The sequence below is a fragment of the Aotus nancymaae genome, unplaced genomic scaffold (assembly GCF_030222135.1).
Source record: "Aotus nancymaae isolate 86718 unplaced genomic scaffold, 86718_ANA_hifiasm-v0.15.2.pri h1tg000041l, whole genome shotgun sequence".
NCBI lineage: Eukaryota > Metazoa > Chordata > Mammalia > Primates > Aotidae > Aotus > Aotus nancymaae.
Genome location: NW_026988455.1, coordinates 21032253 through 21053673, shown reverse-complemented (window position 1 = coordinate 21053673; position 21421 = coordinate 21032253). Strand labels below are relative to the sequence as shown.

General features: G+C 39.4%; 1 protein-coding gene across 2 annotated transcripts in view; it reads right to left on the bottom strand.

Annotated features, from left to right (window-relative positions):
• Positions 1–21421, bottom strand: part of SPTLC1 (serine palmitoyltransferase long chain base subunit 1) — a 108271-nt gene that overhangs the window by 27094 nt on the left and 59756 nt on the right. For both annotated transcript variants that reach the window (XM_064361573.1, XM_064361571.1), the window contains 4 exons: positions 14668–14761; positions 13800–13872; positions 7268–7400; positions 132–261 (listed from right to left, as the gene is read on the bottom strand). In XM_064361573.1, the coding sequence (XP_064217643.1) occupies positions 132–261; positions 7268–7362 (225 nt within the window). In that variant the 5' untranslated portion in view covers positions 7363–7400; positions 13800–13872; positions 14668–14761. The remainder of the gene's footprint in view (positions 1–131; positions 262–7267; positions 7401–13799; positions 13873–14667; positions 14762–21421) is intronic.

The window sequence follows — 21421 nt, the reverse complement described above, 5'->3', positions numbered from 1 at the left end:
GCAGGAACACCCTTCTTAATATCCAAATGTGATCTGCAGGCAAGTTTTCATGACAAATTACCATTTCATATATAATTTAGCTGGTTAGAAAGTACAAAAGAACTGTATAATTTTCTTCAAAAGAATCGTACCTTTTGATCTTCGATCTCTTGTTCTTTCAGTAGTCGCTCGAGGTCAGCCATGTCATTATGCTTAAATAACTTTATATCACTACGTGATGCCTGTAATCCTTTCTGAATAGCAAAGCAGGCAGCTCTATCTCTGCAAGGAAGAGAGACCCACCAAATTGAGTTTAAAGGGTCTTGTCAACATTCTCAAAAGAAACGCTTTTTTTTTAAGCTGAGCAATCACTGACTGTTAACATGAGCATAGCAAATAAATAAAACATGTTTGAATATTTACATGTCACTGTTTGCTCTTCATTCCACGAGTCCTTTTCACATAACTACCATATTTAATCTATTCCAAGAAGCACACTCTCGCTATATATTAACATCTCCAAAATCAGCATGCATCTTACTATGGATGACTTATTAGTTTATTCACATACTTTTCTAAGAAATGTAAAATTCTGGTGTGCCTCACCATCAGTGGCATCTGATTTGACTGACACATTACTCTGCCATTATTTTACCCTGAAAAGTAATACTGGCAGCTCAGCTAGACAGAAAACTTTTAGATACTAACTATTCTACTGTAGTTAAACACCACAGGAAAAAATGGGCGGTATCCAAGCCCATCCCTGTCAGCAAAGGCTGAGCAGGGAACCTAGACTTTGATCCTCAAGAGGCTGTAACAAGGAGATGCACCTCTTAGTCAGGGAAGACCAAGTAGGAAGCTGAGCCTGTTATTCCTATCAGTTGGTAACAAGTGGACCCCCTCCACCCCCATTGTGGTGTCAGCAAAGAACACACAGAGAGCCCTAACTTCCACCTGTGCCTGGCAGTAGTGGGTACCCTCCCCATCTCCTCCTAGGCAATGTCAGAGGAGGACGAGTGGAGAGTCAGAACTATCACCAACATCCAGCAGCTACAAAGAAACCCCGAATGGTGTCAATGGAGGCTGAGTAGGGCTCCTGGAGTGTCCCACCTCCTGGAAGAGTAATGAGGCAGCAGTCCCCCAACCCCTTGTTGGAACCATGTCAGAGAAAGCCAAATAAAAGAGATGGCTTAAACTAGACATGGACTACAACAGCGTAATATGAAAGTATCTAGGTTTCCATCAAATATCCCTTATATCAAGAACCAGAAGATATCAAGTAGAATGAAACAACAAATGCCAATAGTGAGATAACAGAGATATCAAGATTATTTTACAATAATTTTAGAGCAGCCACGATAAAAATATTTTAATGAGCTATCATGAAGACTCCTGAAGCAAATGAAATAAAAAGCCTCAGTGATGAAATGGAAGATACAAAGATACCTAGATATGCACGAAATAAAAAAGCTAAGAAGATACAAAGATACCTAGATATGCACTAAATAAAAAAGCTAAGAAGATACAAAGATACCTAGATATGCACTAAATAAAAAAGCTAAAAAATTTGAGATGCAACAGCTGATAAAACTGAAAGAAGAAACAGACAAATCCACAGTTACAGTTGGAAACTTCATTATCCCTCTCAACAACTGATAGAGGAACTAGACAGAAAATCAGCAAGACAGAAGAACTCAAAAACACCATCAACCAAAAAAAATTTAATTGACATTTATAGAACACTCCACTGAATAGCAGCAGAATACACATTTTTTAAGTGCCCATGTAACATATTCTAAAATAGACTACAGTATTAGCCATAAACCAAACTACAACAAATGTAAAGTCCCCAAACACCTGAAAAGTAAACAATACACTTCTAAATAATCCATAGGTCAAAGGGAAAGTCTAAGCTGGACACAGAGGTGTGTGGCTGTAGTCCCAACTGCCCAGGAGGCTGAAGCAAAAGAAACAATTGAGCCCAGAAGTTCATGGCCAACTAGGGCAAAATAGTGAGACCCTACCTTTTAAAACAAAACAAAAATGAATTAAATACAAATGAAAACACAACACATCAAAATCTGTCAGACACAATTAAAGTAGTGTTGAGAGGGCAATTCATAGCACTAAATGAACATACAAGAAAAGAGAAAAAGTTTCAAATTAATCATTTAAGCTCCTACCTCAAAATCAAGAAAAAGAACAAAACAAACCACAAGTAAGCAGAAGGCAGGAAAAGGCAGGAAATAATAAATAACAGAACTGACAATAAAAATACAATAGAGAAAAACCAATGAAACAAAGAGCTGATTCTTTAAAAAGATCAATAAAACTGACAAACCAGGCTGGGCGCGGTGGCTCACGCCTGTAATCCCAGCACTTTGGGAGGCCGAGGTGGGTGGATCACGAGGTCAAGAGATCGAGACCATCTTGGTCAACATGGTGAAACTCCGTCTCTACTAAAAATACAAAAAATTAGCTGGGCATGGTGGTGCGTGCCTGTAATCCCAGCTACTCAGGAGGCTGGAGAATTGCCTGAACCCAGGAGGCGGAGGTTGCGGTGAGCTGAGATCGCACCATTGCACTCCAGCCTGGGTAACGAGCGAAACTCCGTCTCAAAAAAAAAAAAAAAGAAAAGAAAAAACAAAAAGACTGGCAAACCTCTAACAAGACTAACAAAGAAAAAAGGAGAAAAGGCACAAATTACCAACACCAAGAGTGAAACAGAGTATATCACTGTAAACTCCATAGACATCAGAATAATAAGGAAATACCATGAATGGGGCCACACATAAATATCTGACAACTTATGAAATGGACCAATTCCTTGAAAAACACGAACTACCTCAATTCATTCAACATAACATAATTTGAATAGACTGATAAATACTAAGGAAACTGAAATCAGAATTAACGTACTTGCAAAAAAGAAATCTCCAGGCCCAGATGGTTTAATGGAAGAATTCTACCAAACAATTAAATAATTGAAAATAATTCTATAGAAATAGCTCCCCAAAATAGAAGACAGAACACCTCCCAACTGATTCAATGAAGTGTCATTCTGCTACCAAAACCAAAGTAAGTATCAAGAAAAGTATACTATAGGACAGTCTCCCTCATGAACAGATTCAAAATCCTTAACAAAAGATTGGCAAATAGAATTTAGCCATATATATATATATATGTGTATATACACACAGACACACACACACTCCCACACACACAAACATACCCCATAACCAACTGGTGTTTATTCCAGGTATACAAGGCTGGTTCAGTATTTGAAAATAAATCAATGTTATTAACAGACTAAAAAAGAAAATTTTACACATTAACAGACCATAAAAGAAAAATCACATGATTGTATCAACAATACAGAAAAAGTAGTCAACCAAATTTGACACTGATTTACAATGAAAATGCTCAGAAAAAAAGGATGGGGTGCAGGAAAGTGGATGTAATAAAGAGCATCTGTAAGAAATCTGCACCTAACATTACACTTATTGGTGAAAGATTAAATGCTTAGATTTCTAAGATCAGAAACAGGGCAAGAAAGTCTTCTCTTACTACTCTTAACACAGTCCTGGATGTTCTTGTCAGTGCAATAAGGCAATAAAGGAAATAAAAAGTATACAGATCAGAAAATAAAACTATTTACAGATGACGTGGCAACTGTCTGCATAGAAAATCCTAAGCAATCTAGAAAAACAGTTCCTAGAGCTAATTAAGTGATTTTGGCAAGGTTGCAGGATACAAGATCAGCACACAAAAAATCCATTTCATTTCTCTATATTAGCAATGAATACGTGGACATCAAAATTTGTATTTGCAAACCACATATCTGGTAAAGAACTATGATCTAGAATGTATAAAGAACTCTTGAAACTCATTAGTATAAAAACAAATCATACAACTAGAAAATGAACAAAAGCCATGAAAAGACATTTCACTGAAGAGATGGCAAATATGAATATAAATGGATGTTCAACATCGTTAGCCATCAGAAAAATATAAATTTCTCTACCCACCTATGAGACTGGCTGAAAAAGCAGTGACAACACCAAATGCATCCGAGGACGTGGAGAAACTTGATCACTCATACATTGCTGATGGGAATGTAAAATGGTATAGACACTATGGAAAATAGTTTGGCAGTTCCTGAAAAATCTAAATATGCAATACTATAAACCTAGCAACCGCATTCCTTGGCACGTATACCATAGAAATAAAAACTTATGTTCACATAGCATGAATGTACATGAATGTTTGGAGCAGCTTTTTTTTTTTTTTTAAATAGCACAAAGCTGAAACAGCCCAGATGTCTTTAATAGGTAACTGGTTCAATAAATGGTGGTACCTTCATGCCATGGAGTAACAGTTAACAATCAAAAGGAACGAACTCTGGATACAAGCAACAACTTGGATAAATCATCAGAGAATTACGCTGAATAAAAAAGCCAACCCCAAAGCATTGCCTACTGGATGATTCCACCTGTATAATATTCTTAGAATGACAAAATTATAGAAATAGAGAACAGATTAGTGGTTGCCAGGGGTTAAGGAGTGGGCAGGTGGGAGGAATGTGGATATAGCAACATGAAGGATCCCTGTGGTGACAGAAGTGTTCTGTGCCTTGACAATTACAAAGTCAATATCCTGGCCTTTAAACTGTTTGTCTTGCAAGAGGTCCCCACTGAAAGAGACTTAGTAAAAAGTACACAGGATTTCTGTATTATTTCTTACAAGTGCTTTTGAATCTACAATTATCTGAATGTAAAAAGTTTAATTTTAAAAAGATCTGTCAAGTAACATGAACACAGACTTAGTGGAGTGATAGGACAGATTTAAGGCCATGAATGACCACTGTACTGAGACCCACTATTAGCAAAGCACAAAGGATTAACACTGTTTACTGAAAGGAAGGAAATGAAGCAGTAGACAGTGTCTATGCCTGACAAATTTATCAAAACCAATTAACCAAACCCCATGTTTACCTCTAGTACTCCTACACTCAGACGCATTTCAGGTAGAATATAATATTTAAAATTATGTAGCACACTAAACAGGTCAGCAACTTACTGGAAACTGAAGTTTTAGGACACTGGGCATAATACATGGAAGTGAATTTAGTCTATATTTCCTAGCAGTTAAAACCAAAAAGACAGGCCGGGCGCAGTGGCTCATGCCTGTAATCCCAACACTTTGGGAGGCAGAGGCGGGTGGATCACGAGGTCAAGAGATCGAGACCATCCCGGTCAACATGGTGAAACCCCGTCTCTACTAAAAATACAAAAAATTAGCTGGGCATGGTGGTGCGTGCCTGTAATCCCAGCTACTCAGGAGGCTGAGGCAGGAGAATTGCCTGAACCCAGGAGGCGGAGGTTGCGGTGAGCAGAGATCACACCATTGCACTCCAGCCTCGGTAACAAGAGCGAAACTCCGTCTCAAAAAAAAAAACAAAAAAAAACAAAAAGACAATGTAGTATTTACCAAATGAAGCAGTAACCATATACTTTTTCTGGACATAAACTCAAAAAGAATTTATAGTGGGGTGCTTGTGTTTAAAGTGACACTGAATGACACTGCAGCTGTCTCTAACTCTGCTTTTACTAAAAACCTAGAAACACTTTAAGTCAACGGCACTCCAGTTTGTGATGAGTCTTTCAGATTATTTTTTATAGTTATTATTTTTTTCAGTTCATTTTTATGGTCATATTAGTACACTACTTAGACCCAGGACATTCGCTGTAGTGCTCCTAGACTGTTGCAGGGCTATGGTGAGGAATGGGTCACATGTACCCCCAGAAGCCCCAGGTAGAGTCAGTTCTGCAGTAAGTGTGATAGAAAGTTCTGCTGCTGCACAAGCAAGAGTTCCAACAGTGAGTGGTAAGTAAGAGGCCAGTGCAGGGTTCAAGGGAGGCCAGGCTCTACCATACGGGCACCTGGACCCCTATTGTGAGCTCCGGCTTCCTTTCATTCATTTACTGAATTAGTGTTTATTGACCATTACTAAATGATATATACCATTCTAAGTAATGGGCTCCCAGCAAGAAACAGAAGCAAATAACTACACAGATATAAAATTATAAACTGTTACAAGTTCTACAAAAGTACAGTAAGTATGAAGCAAGCGAGTAGAGCAGAGTGTGTGTGAGAGTGTGTGTGTGTGTCTGTGCGAGGGAGGGAGGCTTGAGAAGCAGGGTGACCTTGACAGGCAGTTTAGGTGCTACTGTGAGATAATAGGATAAGCAAGGACAATAAATTCTCTCTGGCTGTAAGATTTTGTCCACATGCAGCAGGGGTCTTGACCTGCTGAGAGGTGTGGGAAGCCTTCCCCGCAGAGGTGACCTATGTGTAGGATAAGAAGGAATTAAAGAGGAGAGGAGAGGAGGAACAGTGTCTAGTCAGAGTTATGAACATTTGCAAGGGCCTTGAAGTGAGAGGACACTAGCGTACAAGACTGGCAAGGCTATAGCTTAAACACCTCGGGGAAAATGGTACAAAATGAGCCTGAAAAAGTGGTACAGAGCTCACAAGATCATACAAAGGACTTGTGTCTTCATTTTAGGAATAACAGAAGCTCCATATTGTATTAAATGAAGTGTGACATGATAGGATTTACATTTTTAAAAGATTACTCTCGCTATGGTGTTGGAAAAAGGGAAATAAAAGTAAATTTGAGACCCAAATTTTAGCCCACTCCAAGAACGACAGAGGCTTGGCTTGGTGCAGCAGAAGCTTCTGCCTTTTCATCAGCAGCCTGAGCCCTGCCAGCCCTTGCTTGGCTGCCCTCTGCCCTTTCCCTTCACAGTAAACCATGGTAGCAGGCATTCACGACACGCATGCGAGTGTGAAGATCCACTTGTAGGTAGTCAAGGAAGTGTCCAAGCCATGGGTCCTCTATCTTAATAAGCCAGGAAGCAAGACCAGCTGAGACCAGGAGACGGGGTGAGTGGGTGATGAGACATGGAGAGACTTTGCCAGGCAGTCTAAGTGATCACGGACTAGGATACCACACAGCCCCAGAGCTACACAAAGGCAGACAGCTGTCCTCATCTGGACATCGATAAATAATTATCATGGCAGATAAATGACTACAGACACCTTTAAGCATCTTTTAAGTGAAGGTTTCACAAATTTTGAAACTTTTGGTGAGGTGACTACTTCTTGAAAAACAACAAAAAGCAATATTATTTTATGCAGATAACTTCTAATGAAGTATTTCTCTAAGACGATCAGTATTATTTCAAAGAAATTGCTATTAGAAAACTAGGTAAAGGTTACTTACACAAATACAATGTCCCCTCTCTTAGAATAAGCAGGAATAGCACTGGCTATGGTGGCAAATCCATACGAGTATATAATGGCTTCTTCTGTCTTCATAAATTTTGCCAGGCGGTCTTCCAAATCCAAATGAACATCTATTTCAGTTAAAAAAGTGAAATGGTTAAATTGTCTTGTAATTCTTTCTCGCTACTAAAGAATAAATAAAAGAACACAAGCAGTATAATTATCAATACTTTCACCTTATGGCCAAAATGGAATTGTTTTTAAATGATAAATTATATAAGATCTATAAAAATAATTCTAGGCCCACACTACTTCTAAAATACATGAACTAAATCAGCTACTCATCTATCTGTAAAATGTGTTACTGGGGCAGCTCCAACTTTGAGTTCTGCTTTGATATCACTCTACTGTAAGACTTCAAGGCCTACCAAGTTTCCCTGCTTTAACTGCCCTCAACCAAAACCACTGAGGCCTCACCCATGTCTGATGTTAACTTGTTAATGTCTGTTTGCATTTCAGCAAAAAGAACCCTGTATACTTTGCGTCAAGACAGTGACACTTATTAGAACTCCAGTGACCACTCCTCTAACAATCTATGTCAGCACTTAGTAGTGGCACCTCCCATCACCTTCTGGAGCTGGGTTTCTGTCTGAATTTCTTATAAGTGCAATGAAGAATTCAAACTTATAGTACAAAAGGAAATGTAGTCCTTTTAGAGAAGCACCGTAAGGAGAATCTTGACATAATAATGAGGATACATTATAATTGTTAGATGTACATGTTTTATTTTCCTCTTAAATCATGGTTCCTTGTTATAGCCTTTCACCTCTCAGACTGAACCCTGAGGCTTCATGCCCTGGGATGGAGTACCAGTGATGCTTAAAATAAAGAGGCCACTGGCTAGCTTAGAATCTTAAAACTTAAGCAGTCTTAAAATGAGACATTATCAAGCAGGGAAAGGAATTTTTAAAAATTCCTTTAGCTCTTTTAACTATGGCGAGACCCAAGCCTGGAGGACTAGATAACAGAGTTTCACAACAGGCCCTGTGTGGGGAGAGCTAGAAGCGGCCAGGCCCTCCAGCTTTAGAGAGCTATGGGAGAAGGAGGGAAATCAGAGGCTACAGAGTTGGAGTTTAAGACCCAGGATGAGGGAGTCGTGATGTATCTACTGATGAGAACCCAAGCATGGGCAATGGCAGGCAGTCTGGGCATTCCTGAGCTGGAGCAGTAGAGAGGGCTGACGGCCTGGCAGGAGGCAGTGTATTTACAGACTTCCTAAAGAACATTACAGAACTGTTAAAACATTAATTCCATTGCTATCAAATAGTGATAAAATATGAGGCATGCTTCTTACTTGTATGTTAAAATATATATAAACACAGTCAATATCATCTGATTTCCAAAACCAATTAGTTATAGTTATTTTATAAAATGGACACTTTTCACTATACCAATATTAAATGTGGGACTTTACGACAACACACAGAGTTTAGAAGAACATGTCCCAGTTGATCTTCAAGTCTCAGATCTCTGACATTACAATCACACGAAATCCACGGCTGCGATCCCTTGTTTGACAGCCACCCTCTAGGAGAGATGCTATCAGAACAGGTTTCAGGCAAAATCTAGCAAGAAAGAGGAAAGGAGCCAAGCAGCCGAGCACGGGTTACTCTCGGGTACGTCTTCCTTCTCATCCTCATTACTGTTCTCTGAGAGGCATCACTTTGCCACTTCTCACATTCCCGGGTAGGAGGCCTCCTTCAAATTATAATGGTGTTTCTAATTGAAAATATCTGCCATAAACCTTCACAATTCAGCCAGAAGGACAACCCAGGCCACAGCGGTTTGCTTTCATTTGGTATCTCCACTTCAAAAAGAAAACATGCTATGTATACAAACTATTTTTGCTAAACACAAAAGGAATTTTAAGTCATTCTGTAGACTTCTCGGCTCTAAATGACTCTTTTTATTGATGATAATGAGACTGCAAAACTGAGTGTGACCCTGTTTCAAGACTTTAGAATGTGTTACCTAGTTGATGAAGATTAGCATGTTACAAATCTTTTCCATCATTAGGTATACTCATAACTGTTTATATACAGTTGCCATAAAGTGCAAAGAAGAATCTCTCAATAATAAATCAATGACTTATTGGTTCTAGTGTAGTCTTGAAAGCTCAAACAGACAAGTCTTTTCCTTCTATCGAGAGACGCTGGGTTTTAGCTGATGTCAGCCTTGCAAAGCAGGTTTTGTGATAGGTAAATATGGATAACTGCAGAACTTGTTTCTCTTGATGAGCCTTTGTGCGATGAAGAAACTCTCAGTCCAACGGAGCGGGAGGCAGCAAGCAGGAATACTACAAAGGCAGTCACTTTTCTTCGACTTTTGATGTCCATATCTACTGTGTGTATGATCCATTTCACTAATTGGAAATGTAGACTTGCATGGAATAAAACTAAAGCACTATATTCTCCAATTCATTGTTAGCAATAAACACGGTAAAGAAGTGGCCATGGAGGGAGGCATCCTAGAATGCCTCCGCACACCTCACAGCCCTTAGCACTTTCTTACACTTGTTTATCTGCCTGTCTGGCTCCCTCACCAGAGCCTCGGGGACAGGAGGCCTCCGTACCTCGGACATCACAGAGCTCAAACTGTAGGTAGGCCTGGGGGTTCAGCCCTGGGCAGCCTCGGTGCCTTCCTCTGTCAAACAGGGGTAACAGTTCTACCTTCCTCAAGGGTTAGTAGGAGGACCGCATGAGTTAAATGCTGATAAGACACTTAGAACACTGCCTGGAACAAGCAATATGCTATTTAAGGTTTAATTATATCAATATTTGTAGAATAAAAGGTTTTATTTTAAAAGCAAAAGCCTGGTCACACTTTAAGCAGTCTTCTAATTAAGCTATCTGAATTCTGAATAGTTAAGACTATCTTCTAATAAGAGCCACTTGTTCAGCTTCTCACAAGGAGGAGAGATTATGGCCTTCCTGGTTGTGTTCCAGAGAAAACACTATAAAATACCTGAGTTCAGGACAGTTTAGAAACAAACTATGTTTTCTCTTAAGGCCTTCATATTTTTGCATACATACTGTCCTTAAAAAAAAAATCCCTAGAGACATGGATAGGTTTTCTTCTTAAGAGTATAAATGATAGCCCTTAGGTACTCACTAGAACATATAGGGTCAAATGTTTTTCATGTTTTCAAAACATGCAGTATCTTATGCGATCCTTACCAAATTGTTCTAAAGCGTGCAAGCAATGACTGTTCCTACCTACACCTGAGAAAACCATGATCCCATGACTGGTAAGAAGTGGCAGATCTAAGAATTTTATGACCAAATGTTCTTCTTACTGGAACAGGTAGTCACGGATCAGTTGACTGTTCTAAAACAAAGAAGCCAAATATTTTTATAAACTACTGAAATGAACAACTGTTTAGACTGGCTCTGGAACACAATTAAATGCTATTATCTCTCATAATGAAACCTTGCCACCCAACTGTTTCTGACCTAGTTTAAGACAATGAGTCATTACATATGCAAAACAGACCAAAGATAAATCATAGGTGAATAAGACCTAAATGTACTAAAAACAAAACAAAGAAAGAAACAAACAAAAAGTTCACCAACAGACACTACCCTAAGTACCCTGGGGCCCCACTGGCCTTAGAGGAAAGGAAGGCTCCACAACTCAATAAAACCAATCGCTCAGTTCTAAAATAAGCATCAGTGGGTGGGAAGAATCTAGTTCAGTCCTAAGGAAACTGTTCTAATAACTTGTTTAGTTTTCTACCTGTCAGGCCTCTAGGAGGTAGGGAACTGTTTAGCCTTAAAAAACTAGATGAATCTTAACTCAACCATTGATCCATTTACTTTTTCTGAATTAATTATTTAACATAAATGTTACCATAAAATCATAAACAAGAGAGAATGTTTAATAAAGAAATTTACTCTTACAAGTGATTCACATTCACTATTTCAAGAGTTGAGAAGAAAGCTACAAGGGGTGTGCTTTGAAACCAGATGCCTGAATGTAATACTTTGGGGGGCAGGGAAGACAATATTAAAAGCAATCATGTGGGAGTCCAGGGAAAGTGCTTCTACACCTGGAATTAAACTCTTCAATAATACATAAGCAACTGTAAACAAGAGAAACAGGGCTTCATGTCTGCATTATTGCTTGGTGCAAAAGGCAAACATCCCCTGCACATTTAGAATAATTTAATTATATAGGGTATTTTAGATATAAAATTTAGCCTTAGATGACTTCAAGTAGCTTCTCTGATTGTATCTAATGCTAAAATTTCAACATATTTTAATAAAACTATAATAATTCAAGTTATTGCTTCCAGAATGAACACGGACATAGAGAAAAATCCTGTCAGAAATCAAAAAAGTACAAATATGGGCAATATATATATTTAAAGAAAGGAAAGAAGGTGACAAGTAAAGACGGGCAACTGTTAAGAATGATTAAAACCCTGGTTATCTGAAGGACAATGCACTCAGAAAACACTATACATTACTTTAAGTTGTAGATTTGGTGTCTTGTTTGAAAACAATCCCACTGCAAATTACCTTGCAACCTTTGTCCAGAAGCCACAGTCTGTCTGAACCTTCACCTTCACCTTCACCTATAGCTTTAGGATAAAGATGACTCAGTGACCAATAATGTGGCTTTCAGAGGATCCAACCCACAACTGTGCGTTCATCATACTGCCTCTGGCAGCCCATTTAAACACCAGAAAGATCAAATCCAGTTTAAATTTAAAACAGTCATGTCAACAGCAAAGTACAGAACAATGTGTATGGTACGCTAGCATTTTTCTAAGAATGGGGGAAAAATACATGTGTGGAAGTGGTTCACATATGCTGGAAAAAGGTCTCTGGAAGAATTAACAAGAAACTACTGATAGTAGCTTGTCTTTTTAAGGGGGTAGGATGGCAGTGGGGAAAACAGAACCTGAGGTTAGATTTCCCATGTCTATCTCTGTATACTTTTTGAAGTTTCTATCATGTATTGAATTACCCAATCAAGAAAATTAATTTAAAACCCATTAATCTAAAGACCTCATGTTTGGAAGCATCTAGCATGCCATTATGCAGGTGATCCAAATGGAAAGGTGACTGGGCTATTTTAACAATATATTTGACAGTTTTGAGAAAACTTGTCTTGAAGATTTGAAACTATCACATTGGACTTGGCAATAAGTCTCTCATCTGTCTTTCCAGATCAAGACTCAAGCAGGGACCAAGTTACACATGTCAATAAAACCCATCAGACAGAGAGGCTTTTAAGAAAACAATTCCTTTACCTCAGCAAACAGTCACAGAAAGAAAGCCTTCATCAGATTACAGTCAACAACCCTATAAAACATGACTCTTTTAGTTTACCTGGCAAGAAAATAATTCCCTACCAATTAAAAACCAAGCAAATAACCCCTGTTTGCATTAGACTAGAGGAAAATGAGAGGATCTGATATGAGCTCATTTCTTTGAACTTGCCATCAAGAATGGGAATCAGGATACTTGGTTTCTATTCTTCTTTTTTTTTTTTCAAATGGTCTCACTGTCTTCCAGGCTGAACTGCAGTGGTGTGAACATGGCTCACTGCAGCCTCAGCCTCCTGGGATCAAGTGATCCTCTTGCCTCAGTCTCCTTTGTAGCTGGGATTATAGGTGCATACTAATGTCCAGCTAATTTTTTAATCTTTTTGTAAACACGGGGTCTCACTATGTTGCCCAGGCTAGTCTCAAATGCCTAGGCTCAAGCAATCCTCCCCTCTCGGCCTCCCAAAATGCTAGGATTATAGGCGTGAGCCACTAACCCAGGCCAGTTTCTAATTTTAGGGATAGAACTAAAGATTTTAAAGATCTCTTCCAGCTGTAGGATTCTTGGACACTAATCCTCACGACTTGTTTACAAGACAACTAATGTAACCACCAAACCAGCTAAGGAGTAATAGTAAGGCTCCCTTACATTAAAAAAACACAAAAGTAAAAAACTTAACTATTAAAGCAAAAAATGCACAAAGATCCAGAAATGGAAACGAGGATGGAAGTCGGAAGATATTTCCCTTGCTTTACTTTCCCCACATTGCGACATTTTGTAAGCCAAAATGTTATTTTCAGCAATAAATTCCTTTGAGCAATTTTTAATTAATTAATTAATTATTATTATTTTTTGAGATGGTGTCTCGCTCTGCCACCCAGGCTGGAGTGCAGTGGCACAATCTTGGCTCACTGCAACCTCCGCCTTCAGAGTTCAAGCCATTCTCCTGCCTTAGCCTCCCAAGTAGCTGGGATTTCAGGCATCTGCCATCATGCCTGGCTAATTTTTGTATTTTTAGTAGAGACGGGGTTTCACCATGTTGGCCAGGCTGGTTTTCAACTCCTGACCTCAGGTGATCTGCCCGCCTCGGCCTCCCAAAGGGCTGGGATTATAGGCGTGAGCCACTGTGATGGGCCTAAAATAGAATCTTAACTATTGAAAGCAGCGTTTGAAAAATAAAACACAACAGAAACTTACCAAATGTGCCATAAAATCCTCTGGGTCCACAAGTCCCCACGCCATACTTCTTTAGAGATGCTAAAGCTGCTGCCTTGATTGAAGTTAGAGAATTACACTTTAATCATTTATCTTTTAGGAGTTCAAAACGAACATTTCCTATTTTTTAACCCACATAGTTCCTTCTCCCTCCACTTTGTTGTCAGAACTATGACAGCTCTAACAGAATATAAAGACAAGACATATGTAAAGACAGAGGTATGATTTAAAACATGGAAAAGTTGTATTAGCCTGATTCTCTAAACCAGTTAACTTTTCTGCATTTGAGGGCCTAAGTCTTTCCTGGAAAATGCTTGTTGGCCCACAATCCCAATAGGAGAGACAGCAATTTCCTAAACCCTTCTCCAACTATTCCCCAGGTCTGGCCTGTTCAGATCTGTGGTTGTTGCTCAACACTGAGCCTCATAAGACAGTCTTGTCTCCCTCTGTCTAGGTCCGGCTCACAACTCTGTCAGACAAAAAGTAATGGGAAAAACTTGCATAGGCCTTTCCAATACTCTGATTTTTTTTTTTTTTTGAGACAGAGTCTTGCTCTGTTGTCCAGGCTAGAGTGCAGTGGCACCATCTTGGCTCACTGTAACCTCTGCCTCCCAGGTTCAAGAGATTCTCCCACTTCAGCCTCCCCAGTAGCTGGTACTACAGGTGTGTGCCACCATGCCCAGCTAATTTTTGTAATTTTTGGTAGAGATGGGGTTTCACCATGTTGGCTAGGCTGGTCTTGAACTCCTGACCTCAAGTGATCCACCACACCTGGCCTGTATTTGTCTTTTATGTCCAGTTTCTTAAATCATAATGTTATCTGTCCACTTCAGCTTTATGTGCTACTCACCTTAACCCTAGGATTATCCAACAATCCAAGAAAATTAAATGAGGCAAAGTTTACACATTCTTTTCCATTCACCACAATTTTGTGGCTTGGAGGGCTAGGGAAGAGATAAAGAGTGATACACATCAATTACACATTCATGTTACATGCTATCATATTACCTTGGTGGCAGGCACAACAACATGGTGTTGTCGTCCTACCCTATTTGCATATTGGTCTTTGATTTCTTATCTTTAAAAAGTAATGGTACATTAAAATATTTTTCCACGAATTTTATTTTTAATAAACTACCTGTACTACTAAAATAAAAAAGAAAAATAAGCTAGAATTCCAAGATGAATGAATGGCAAATCTTAAATGCTTTGGTTTTAAAACTTGCTTAAGAATGTAGTTGCTAAATAAAGTATCTCAGAAAAATCTGGAATGAGCCAAACAGGAAGAAAATATAAAATAAGATCAAAGGTAAGAACAGGCAGAGTGAGTTATGATCTTGTACAGTTAAGTGACTTAAAAAGAAATGTCATCTATAGGAAGCCATGAAAGAATAAGTGGGATATGTTCCCAACGTCTAAAGTTAACGCTGGAATGCTGTTTAAGAGGAATCCTCACACTCCTGGGGAGTGGGGAGAAGAAGGGTGGCAGCTACACTGGAGCCGGATGTGGGCCCAGCTGGGACAGGGGAATGTGCTCCTGAGCATACTTGTGTTAAGTCCTCTGCTGATCTATACTCCAACCATGAGCCACACTTCAAAATCATGGGCTCAAATTATGGGTTGCAAACTGTTAAAAAGCTGTGAGACCAAGTTAGTCACAATCAGCCTATTTTAACCAGAGGAAACAGTAAAAGAAAAGAAAGTATCAGAACCATGGCACAGGGTGAATGAAGGAACTTAACAGCATTGGTCATCCATGAGAAAACACAGATGCTGGGAAATCAGGAAAAGAAAAGAATGACAACTTGAAGTAAACTCATGAAAGCTGACTAATTCATACAAAAGGCAGGAAGACTCAGTGAAAAGAGCATGGGTTGTAGAGTCTGTCAGACAGATCCTGTCTGCATCACAGCTACTGATGACTCCAGAAGCTTAGGGACATCACTGACCTCCGCCATCCTCAGTTTCTTCAACACTAAAGCAGACAGAGAACCTACTTCTCAGGGAAATTGCTATTATAAAAGTGCCTGGTCCATAAGAGGTGCTCTCTAAATATTTTCTTTCTTCTTCCCTAAGGCTTCAAGGGCTTCTCTTTCAAATCCAGTGCCACTCACCTCCTCAGCTGTATTCTGATTCCATCATGTTATTTAGGTTCCTACTTCTCAGGGTTTCCTTAAGTTCCCTAAGTCCTCCCTGATTCCATAGTCAGGTATTGGCAGTCACAAAAAGATAAACAAAACAAAACACCTAGGTAGACACCCTTGTACTAAAGGTGCTGCTAACGCTGAGACCATTCTATAAAAACTGTAATACACAGAAAACAAACTATTAAGAACAAGTACATCCCAAACCCCTGACAAGGGCTCAAAAGCTATCAGGAGGTAGTATGATGTGACACAGGGATGCTATTTCTGTCTAGTGCTTGGAGTAGGGAAGGAACAAAGTTTCCATTGAGATATGGAAGTCTCAGACCTGTGCCCCACGCAGGCTAGCAGGAATAAGTCATAACGGGCACTTGATACAGGAATCCTGGAACCTAAAATCTTACAGGGTATGCTGCAGAAGCAAGTAAAACCAACCAGAAAGTCATCTCCACAATCAAGACCTGAGAGAACTCAAAAGAGAGAAAACAACTTTCCCAGTGAAAAACCACAATCTGACCATGAGTGAGAGTCAGCAGGCAAATCATACAGAAGGGCCGCCGCACAAGAATGCAAAGATGCTGGACTCTAGGAAGTGCTGAAGACCAAAAGTATAAATATAAGGAAAGGTTAAAAAGCTACTGAGAAAAGGACAGGCTGGGCCGGGTGCGGTGGCTCAAGCCTGTAATCCCAGCACTTTGGGAGGATGAGATGGGCAGATTACCTGAGGTCAGGAGTTCAAGACCAGCCTGACCAACATAGTGAAACCCCATTTCTACTAATAATATAAAAAAATTAGCTGGACATGGTGCTGCATGCCTGTAATCCCAGCTACTCGGGAAGCTGAAGCAGAACTGCTTGAACCTAGGAGGCGGAAGTTGCAGTGAGTCAAGATTGCGCCCTTGCACTCCAGCCTGGGCAACAAGAGCAAAATTCTGCCTCAAAAACAAACAAATAAAACTAAGGATATGCTAAATAGTCAAACATAACTTCCAGAAATAAAATCTAAGAGCCAATAAAATTAGAAATCCAAAAGATACATTAAATACCCTATCAGACACAATGAAAAAATGAAAAACAGAGCTGAGATTACCAAGAGATGTAAAAATAGGAAAGAGTACATACTGAACATGGAGGATATGAAGGTTACAAGTACACTGAACATTAGTTCTACAGGGAAAAACTGGAGGAAAAAAGTGAGAGACAATGTTTGAACAGATAACAGCTAAAAAAAATTCCCAGAATTCATGGAAGACAGGAATTCACAGACTGAAGTAGAAAAATGAATCCCAAGGAAGATAAATATGAATAAATTACAAGACGCATGACAGGAAACTGTAGAATTTTACAGATAAGAAGAATTGTGAAAGCCAGTTGAAAAAAACATAAGATGAACGACAATTAGACTGACACTAGTCTCCCTAGAACAGAGGCCAGTTATCCACTGCCTGTCATCCAAGGAGGTAAAATAAAAACATTTCTCATTAGGAGATACAGATTACCTTCTCTGAATCTCCACATAACAATCTAATAGCGAATATACTTTAGAAAGAGTAGTTTTAAGCCCAAAGAAGCTGTATGGATAAAAAAATAAATACCTGAAGATCAGCAGTAAGAAACTGGTAAATAGGTAAAGAAGGTGATTCTCAAAAATAATAATCCTGGAGGGTATAAAATAAGTAGAAGTCAAATATCAGACCAGGACATCAAGAAATGGGGAGTGGGGATGGGGAACGACTTAAGCAGAAGGAGTCTAGTAAGTCCCTGTACTGCTAAGTATGGAGGAGAGGAAGATTAATCAACATTTGGGGCACAGTGGCTCACGCCTGTAATCCCATCACTTTGGGAGGCCAAGGCGGGTGGATCACTTGAGGTCTGGAGCCAGCCTGGCCAACATGGTGAAACCATGTCTCTACTAAAAATACAAAAAATATTAGCCGGGCGTGGTGGTGCATGCCTATAACCCTAGCTACTCTGGAGGCAGGAGAATCGCTTGAACCCAGGAGACGGATGCTGCAGTGAGCCGAGATGATGCCACTGCACTCCAGCCTGGGTAATAGAGTGAGACTGTTTCAAAAAAAAAAAAAAAGGGACAGGAAATACTTATGCTAAGCATCAGGGGAAGAAAAGAATAAGGGAAGTCTAATCAAGAAAACCTGATCAAGTAGAAAAAATGCAAAGAAAAAAAGAAAAAAGAAATGAAAAATATAAGGCAGGGAGTAGCGGCCTGTGATCCCAGCACATCAGGAGGTGATCTGCCCCTGAGCCTAGCTTGGGCAACATGGTGAAACCCCATCTCTACAAAAAAAGTAGAAAAGTTAGTCAAACACGGTAGCACACACCTGTAGTTCCAACTACTTGGGAAGTTGAGGTGGAAGGATCACTTAAGCCTGGGAGGTAAAGGCTGCAGTGAGATTACACCACCGCACTCCAGCAAGACTCTGTCTCAATAAAAAAAAAAGTAAAAGCCTGGTATTTAGAAAAAATGTTGACAGAAATAGCATCTACAACACATTTTTTCCTAGTTATAATCCTTGAGATAACAGAGAGTACCATGCAGGTGACGTTTCAGTCTCTCATATCACTGGGCACTCCTGTAATTACACTCCACTGTTAGTGCAAGACACCAACAGTTGCCAACCCAACATGTATTCTCCTGTTTTACACTGCCCTGGAACAAAAGACCACATCTGTCAGCTGCTCCTGAAACCAGGTGTGGCCAATGTTGCCTTAACCAAGCTGACAGGGCCAGAAGGAGCCTCTTTTCTGTCCATCTGCCTGCCATCCTCCCTTAAGGTGACTTATGATTGGAAGTCACACACCTCAAGGGCAGAGCACCAGGATGGTAACCTGGGTCCCTGATCATCTGTGGCGGTACCTCGCTGCACACTTGCGAAGGCAAATAAACTTCTACTTTGCTTAAGCCATGTAAGTTTGGGTTTCCTAATATACACAGCTGTACCCACTACTAATTAATTACAAAAATGATCTCTAACAATGCTACATTTAGATGTTTTGGAGAAATCATTTTTTTTATTTTTTATTTATTTTTATTTTTATTTTATTTTATTTTTTTGAAAGAAAGAAAGAAAAAGAATAAAGAAGAGGAGGAAAAAGGAAGAGAAAGAGAGAGAGAATGGGAGTATCGCTTTCTTGCCCAGGCTAGAATGCAGTTTAGTAATGGGTATTGAAAAACTCTTTTATACCAATAATTATACTTGTACTTGATGTAAACAGGAAGGAATAAGGGAAGAAAATAACAAACGAGCAGCCAATCAATATTTCATTTAAACCTATGAAATGCTATGCGATTACTGAGGAGTGATTTACTTCCAATTATGTAGTCACTTATGGAATAGGTGTGAGGTGGTAATGTATGTTTTATGTATTTGAAGTGGAGAGTTCTATAAATGTTTATTAAGTTTACTTGTTCCAGGTCTGAGTTCAAGTCCTGGATGTCCTTGTTAATTTTCTATCTTGTTGATCTATAAAATCGTTAGCTCTTCTTGTTACATTGATCGTTTTGCCATTATGTAATGTCCTTCTTTGTCTCTTTTGCTCTTTGTTGCTTTAAAGTCTACTTTATCAGAGGCGAGAATTGCATCTCCTGCTTTTTATTTGTTTATTTTTACTCTCTGATTGGTTGATAAATCTTCCTCCTTCTCTTTGTTTTGAGTCTTTGTGTATCGTTGCATGTGAGATGGGTCTGGATGCAGCATAAAAATGGGTTTTGGCTTTTTATCCGATTAGAATATATATAACTTTAATACTGGCATTTGATGCTAGCTGGCTGTTTTGCCCATTACTTAGTGCAAATTTTTTGTTGTGTTAATGTTCTTTTCTTTTTGATATATTTTTGGAAAGGCTGATGTTGGTTGTTCCTTTATATGTATAGTGCTTCTTTCAGAAGCTCTTGTAAAGCAGGCCTGGTGGTGGTGAACTCTCTAAGTACTTGTTTGTTCGCAAAGGATTTAATTTTTCCTTTGATTATAAAGCTGGATAGGAAATTCTGGGTTGAAAGTTCTTTTCTTTAAGGATGTCAAATATTGGTCCCCACTCTTTTCTGGCTTGTAGGGTTTCTGCTGAGAGATCTGCTGTAAGTCTGATAGGTTTCCCTTTATGGGTAACCTGACCTTTCTCTCTGGCTGCCCTTAGTATTTTCTCCTTCATTTCAACCCTAATAAATCTGGCAATTATGTGCCTTGGGGTTGGTCTTCTTGAAGAATATCTTTGTGGTGTTCTCTGTATTACCACAAAGATATTCAAAGAGTTGAATATTACCCTGCCTTGCCAGGTTGGGAAAGTTTTCCTGAATGATATCCTGAAGAGTATTTTCCAACTTGGATTCATTCTCTTCATCACATTCAGGTACACCTATCAAACGTAAATTAGGTCTTTTCACATAGTCCCATATTTCCTGGAGACTTTGCTCATTCCTTTTCATCCTTTTTTCTCCAATCTTGTCTTCTCATTTCATTTCACTGAGCTGGTTCTCGACTTCTGATATCCTTTCTTCTACTTGATCAATTCGACTGTTTAAACTTGTGCATGCTTCGCGAAGTTCCCGTGTTGTGTTTTTCAGCTCCATCAATTCACTTATATTCCTCTCTAAATTGTCCATTCTCGTTAACATTTCGTCAAACCTTTTTTCAAGGTTCTTAGTTTCTTTGCATTGGGTTAGAACAAGTTCTTTTAATTCACAGAAGTTTCTTATCACCCACCTTTTGAAACCTGCTTCTGTTATTGGAACACATTCGTAATCTATTAAGCCTTGTTCCATTACTGATGAGGAATTGTGATCCCCTGTAGAGGGAGAGGCATTCTGATTTTGAGTATTCTCTGCCTTTTTACGCTGATTTCTTCCCTTCATTATATATTTATCCGTCTGTTGTCTTTGTAATTACCGACTTTCTAACTAGGTCTCTGAGCAGACGTCCAACTTGTTGATTCCCAGTGCCGAAATCTGAGCAATCCACTGTGCCGGCCAAAACAGCGGTGTTAAGACGGATGGTGCTTTTCTGCCTGGGAATCTCCGGACTCTGCACCAAAAACTGGCGCGCTAAGGCACCACCAGCAAAACCACCGCACCGGCCACAAGAGTCGCCCTGGCAACACGTGGGGCTCCTCTGCTGGGAATCTCCTGGTCCGTGAGCAACAAATATTCATCTGAAAGTGTGGCGTCCTCTCGTTCTCTGCGCTTTCACTGGGAACTACGAGCCCGAGCTGCTAGTGATCAGCCATCTTGGATCTCTCTCCCTGTTGTTGTTGGTGGTGGTCGAAATCATTTTTTTAAAAAAGAGGTAAAATAACTTGACACAGATATTGTACAGATTTCCCACATATAATACATATTCCTGGGAGTGGGATTTCAAAATGAAGCTCTACACAACCAAGTAAGCACATCTTTTAAAGACCATAACAAAAAGCAACCCTATAAGGGGTCAAGTGTAGAATCACAAAGAC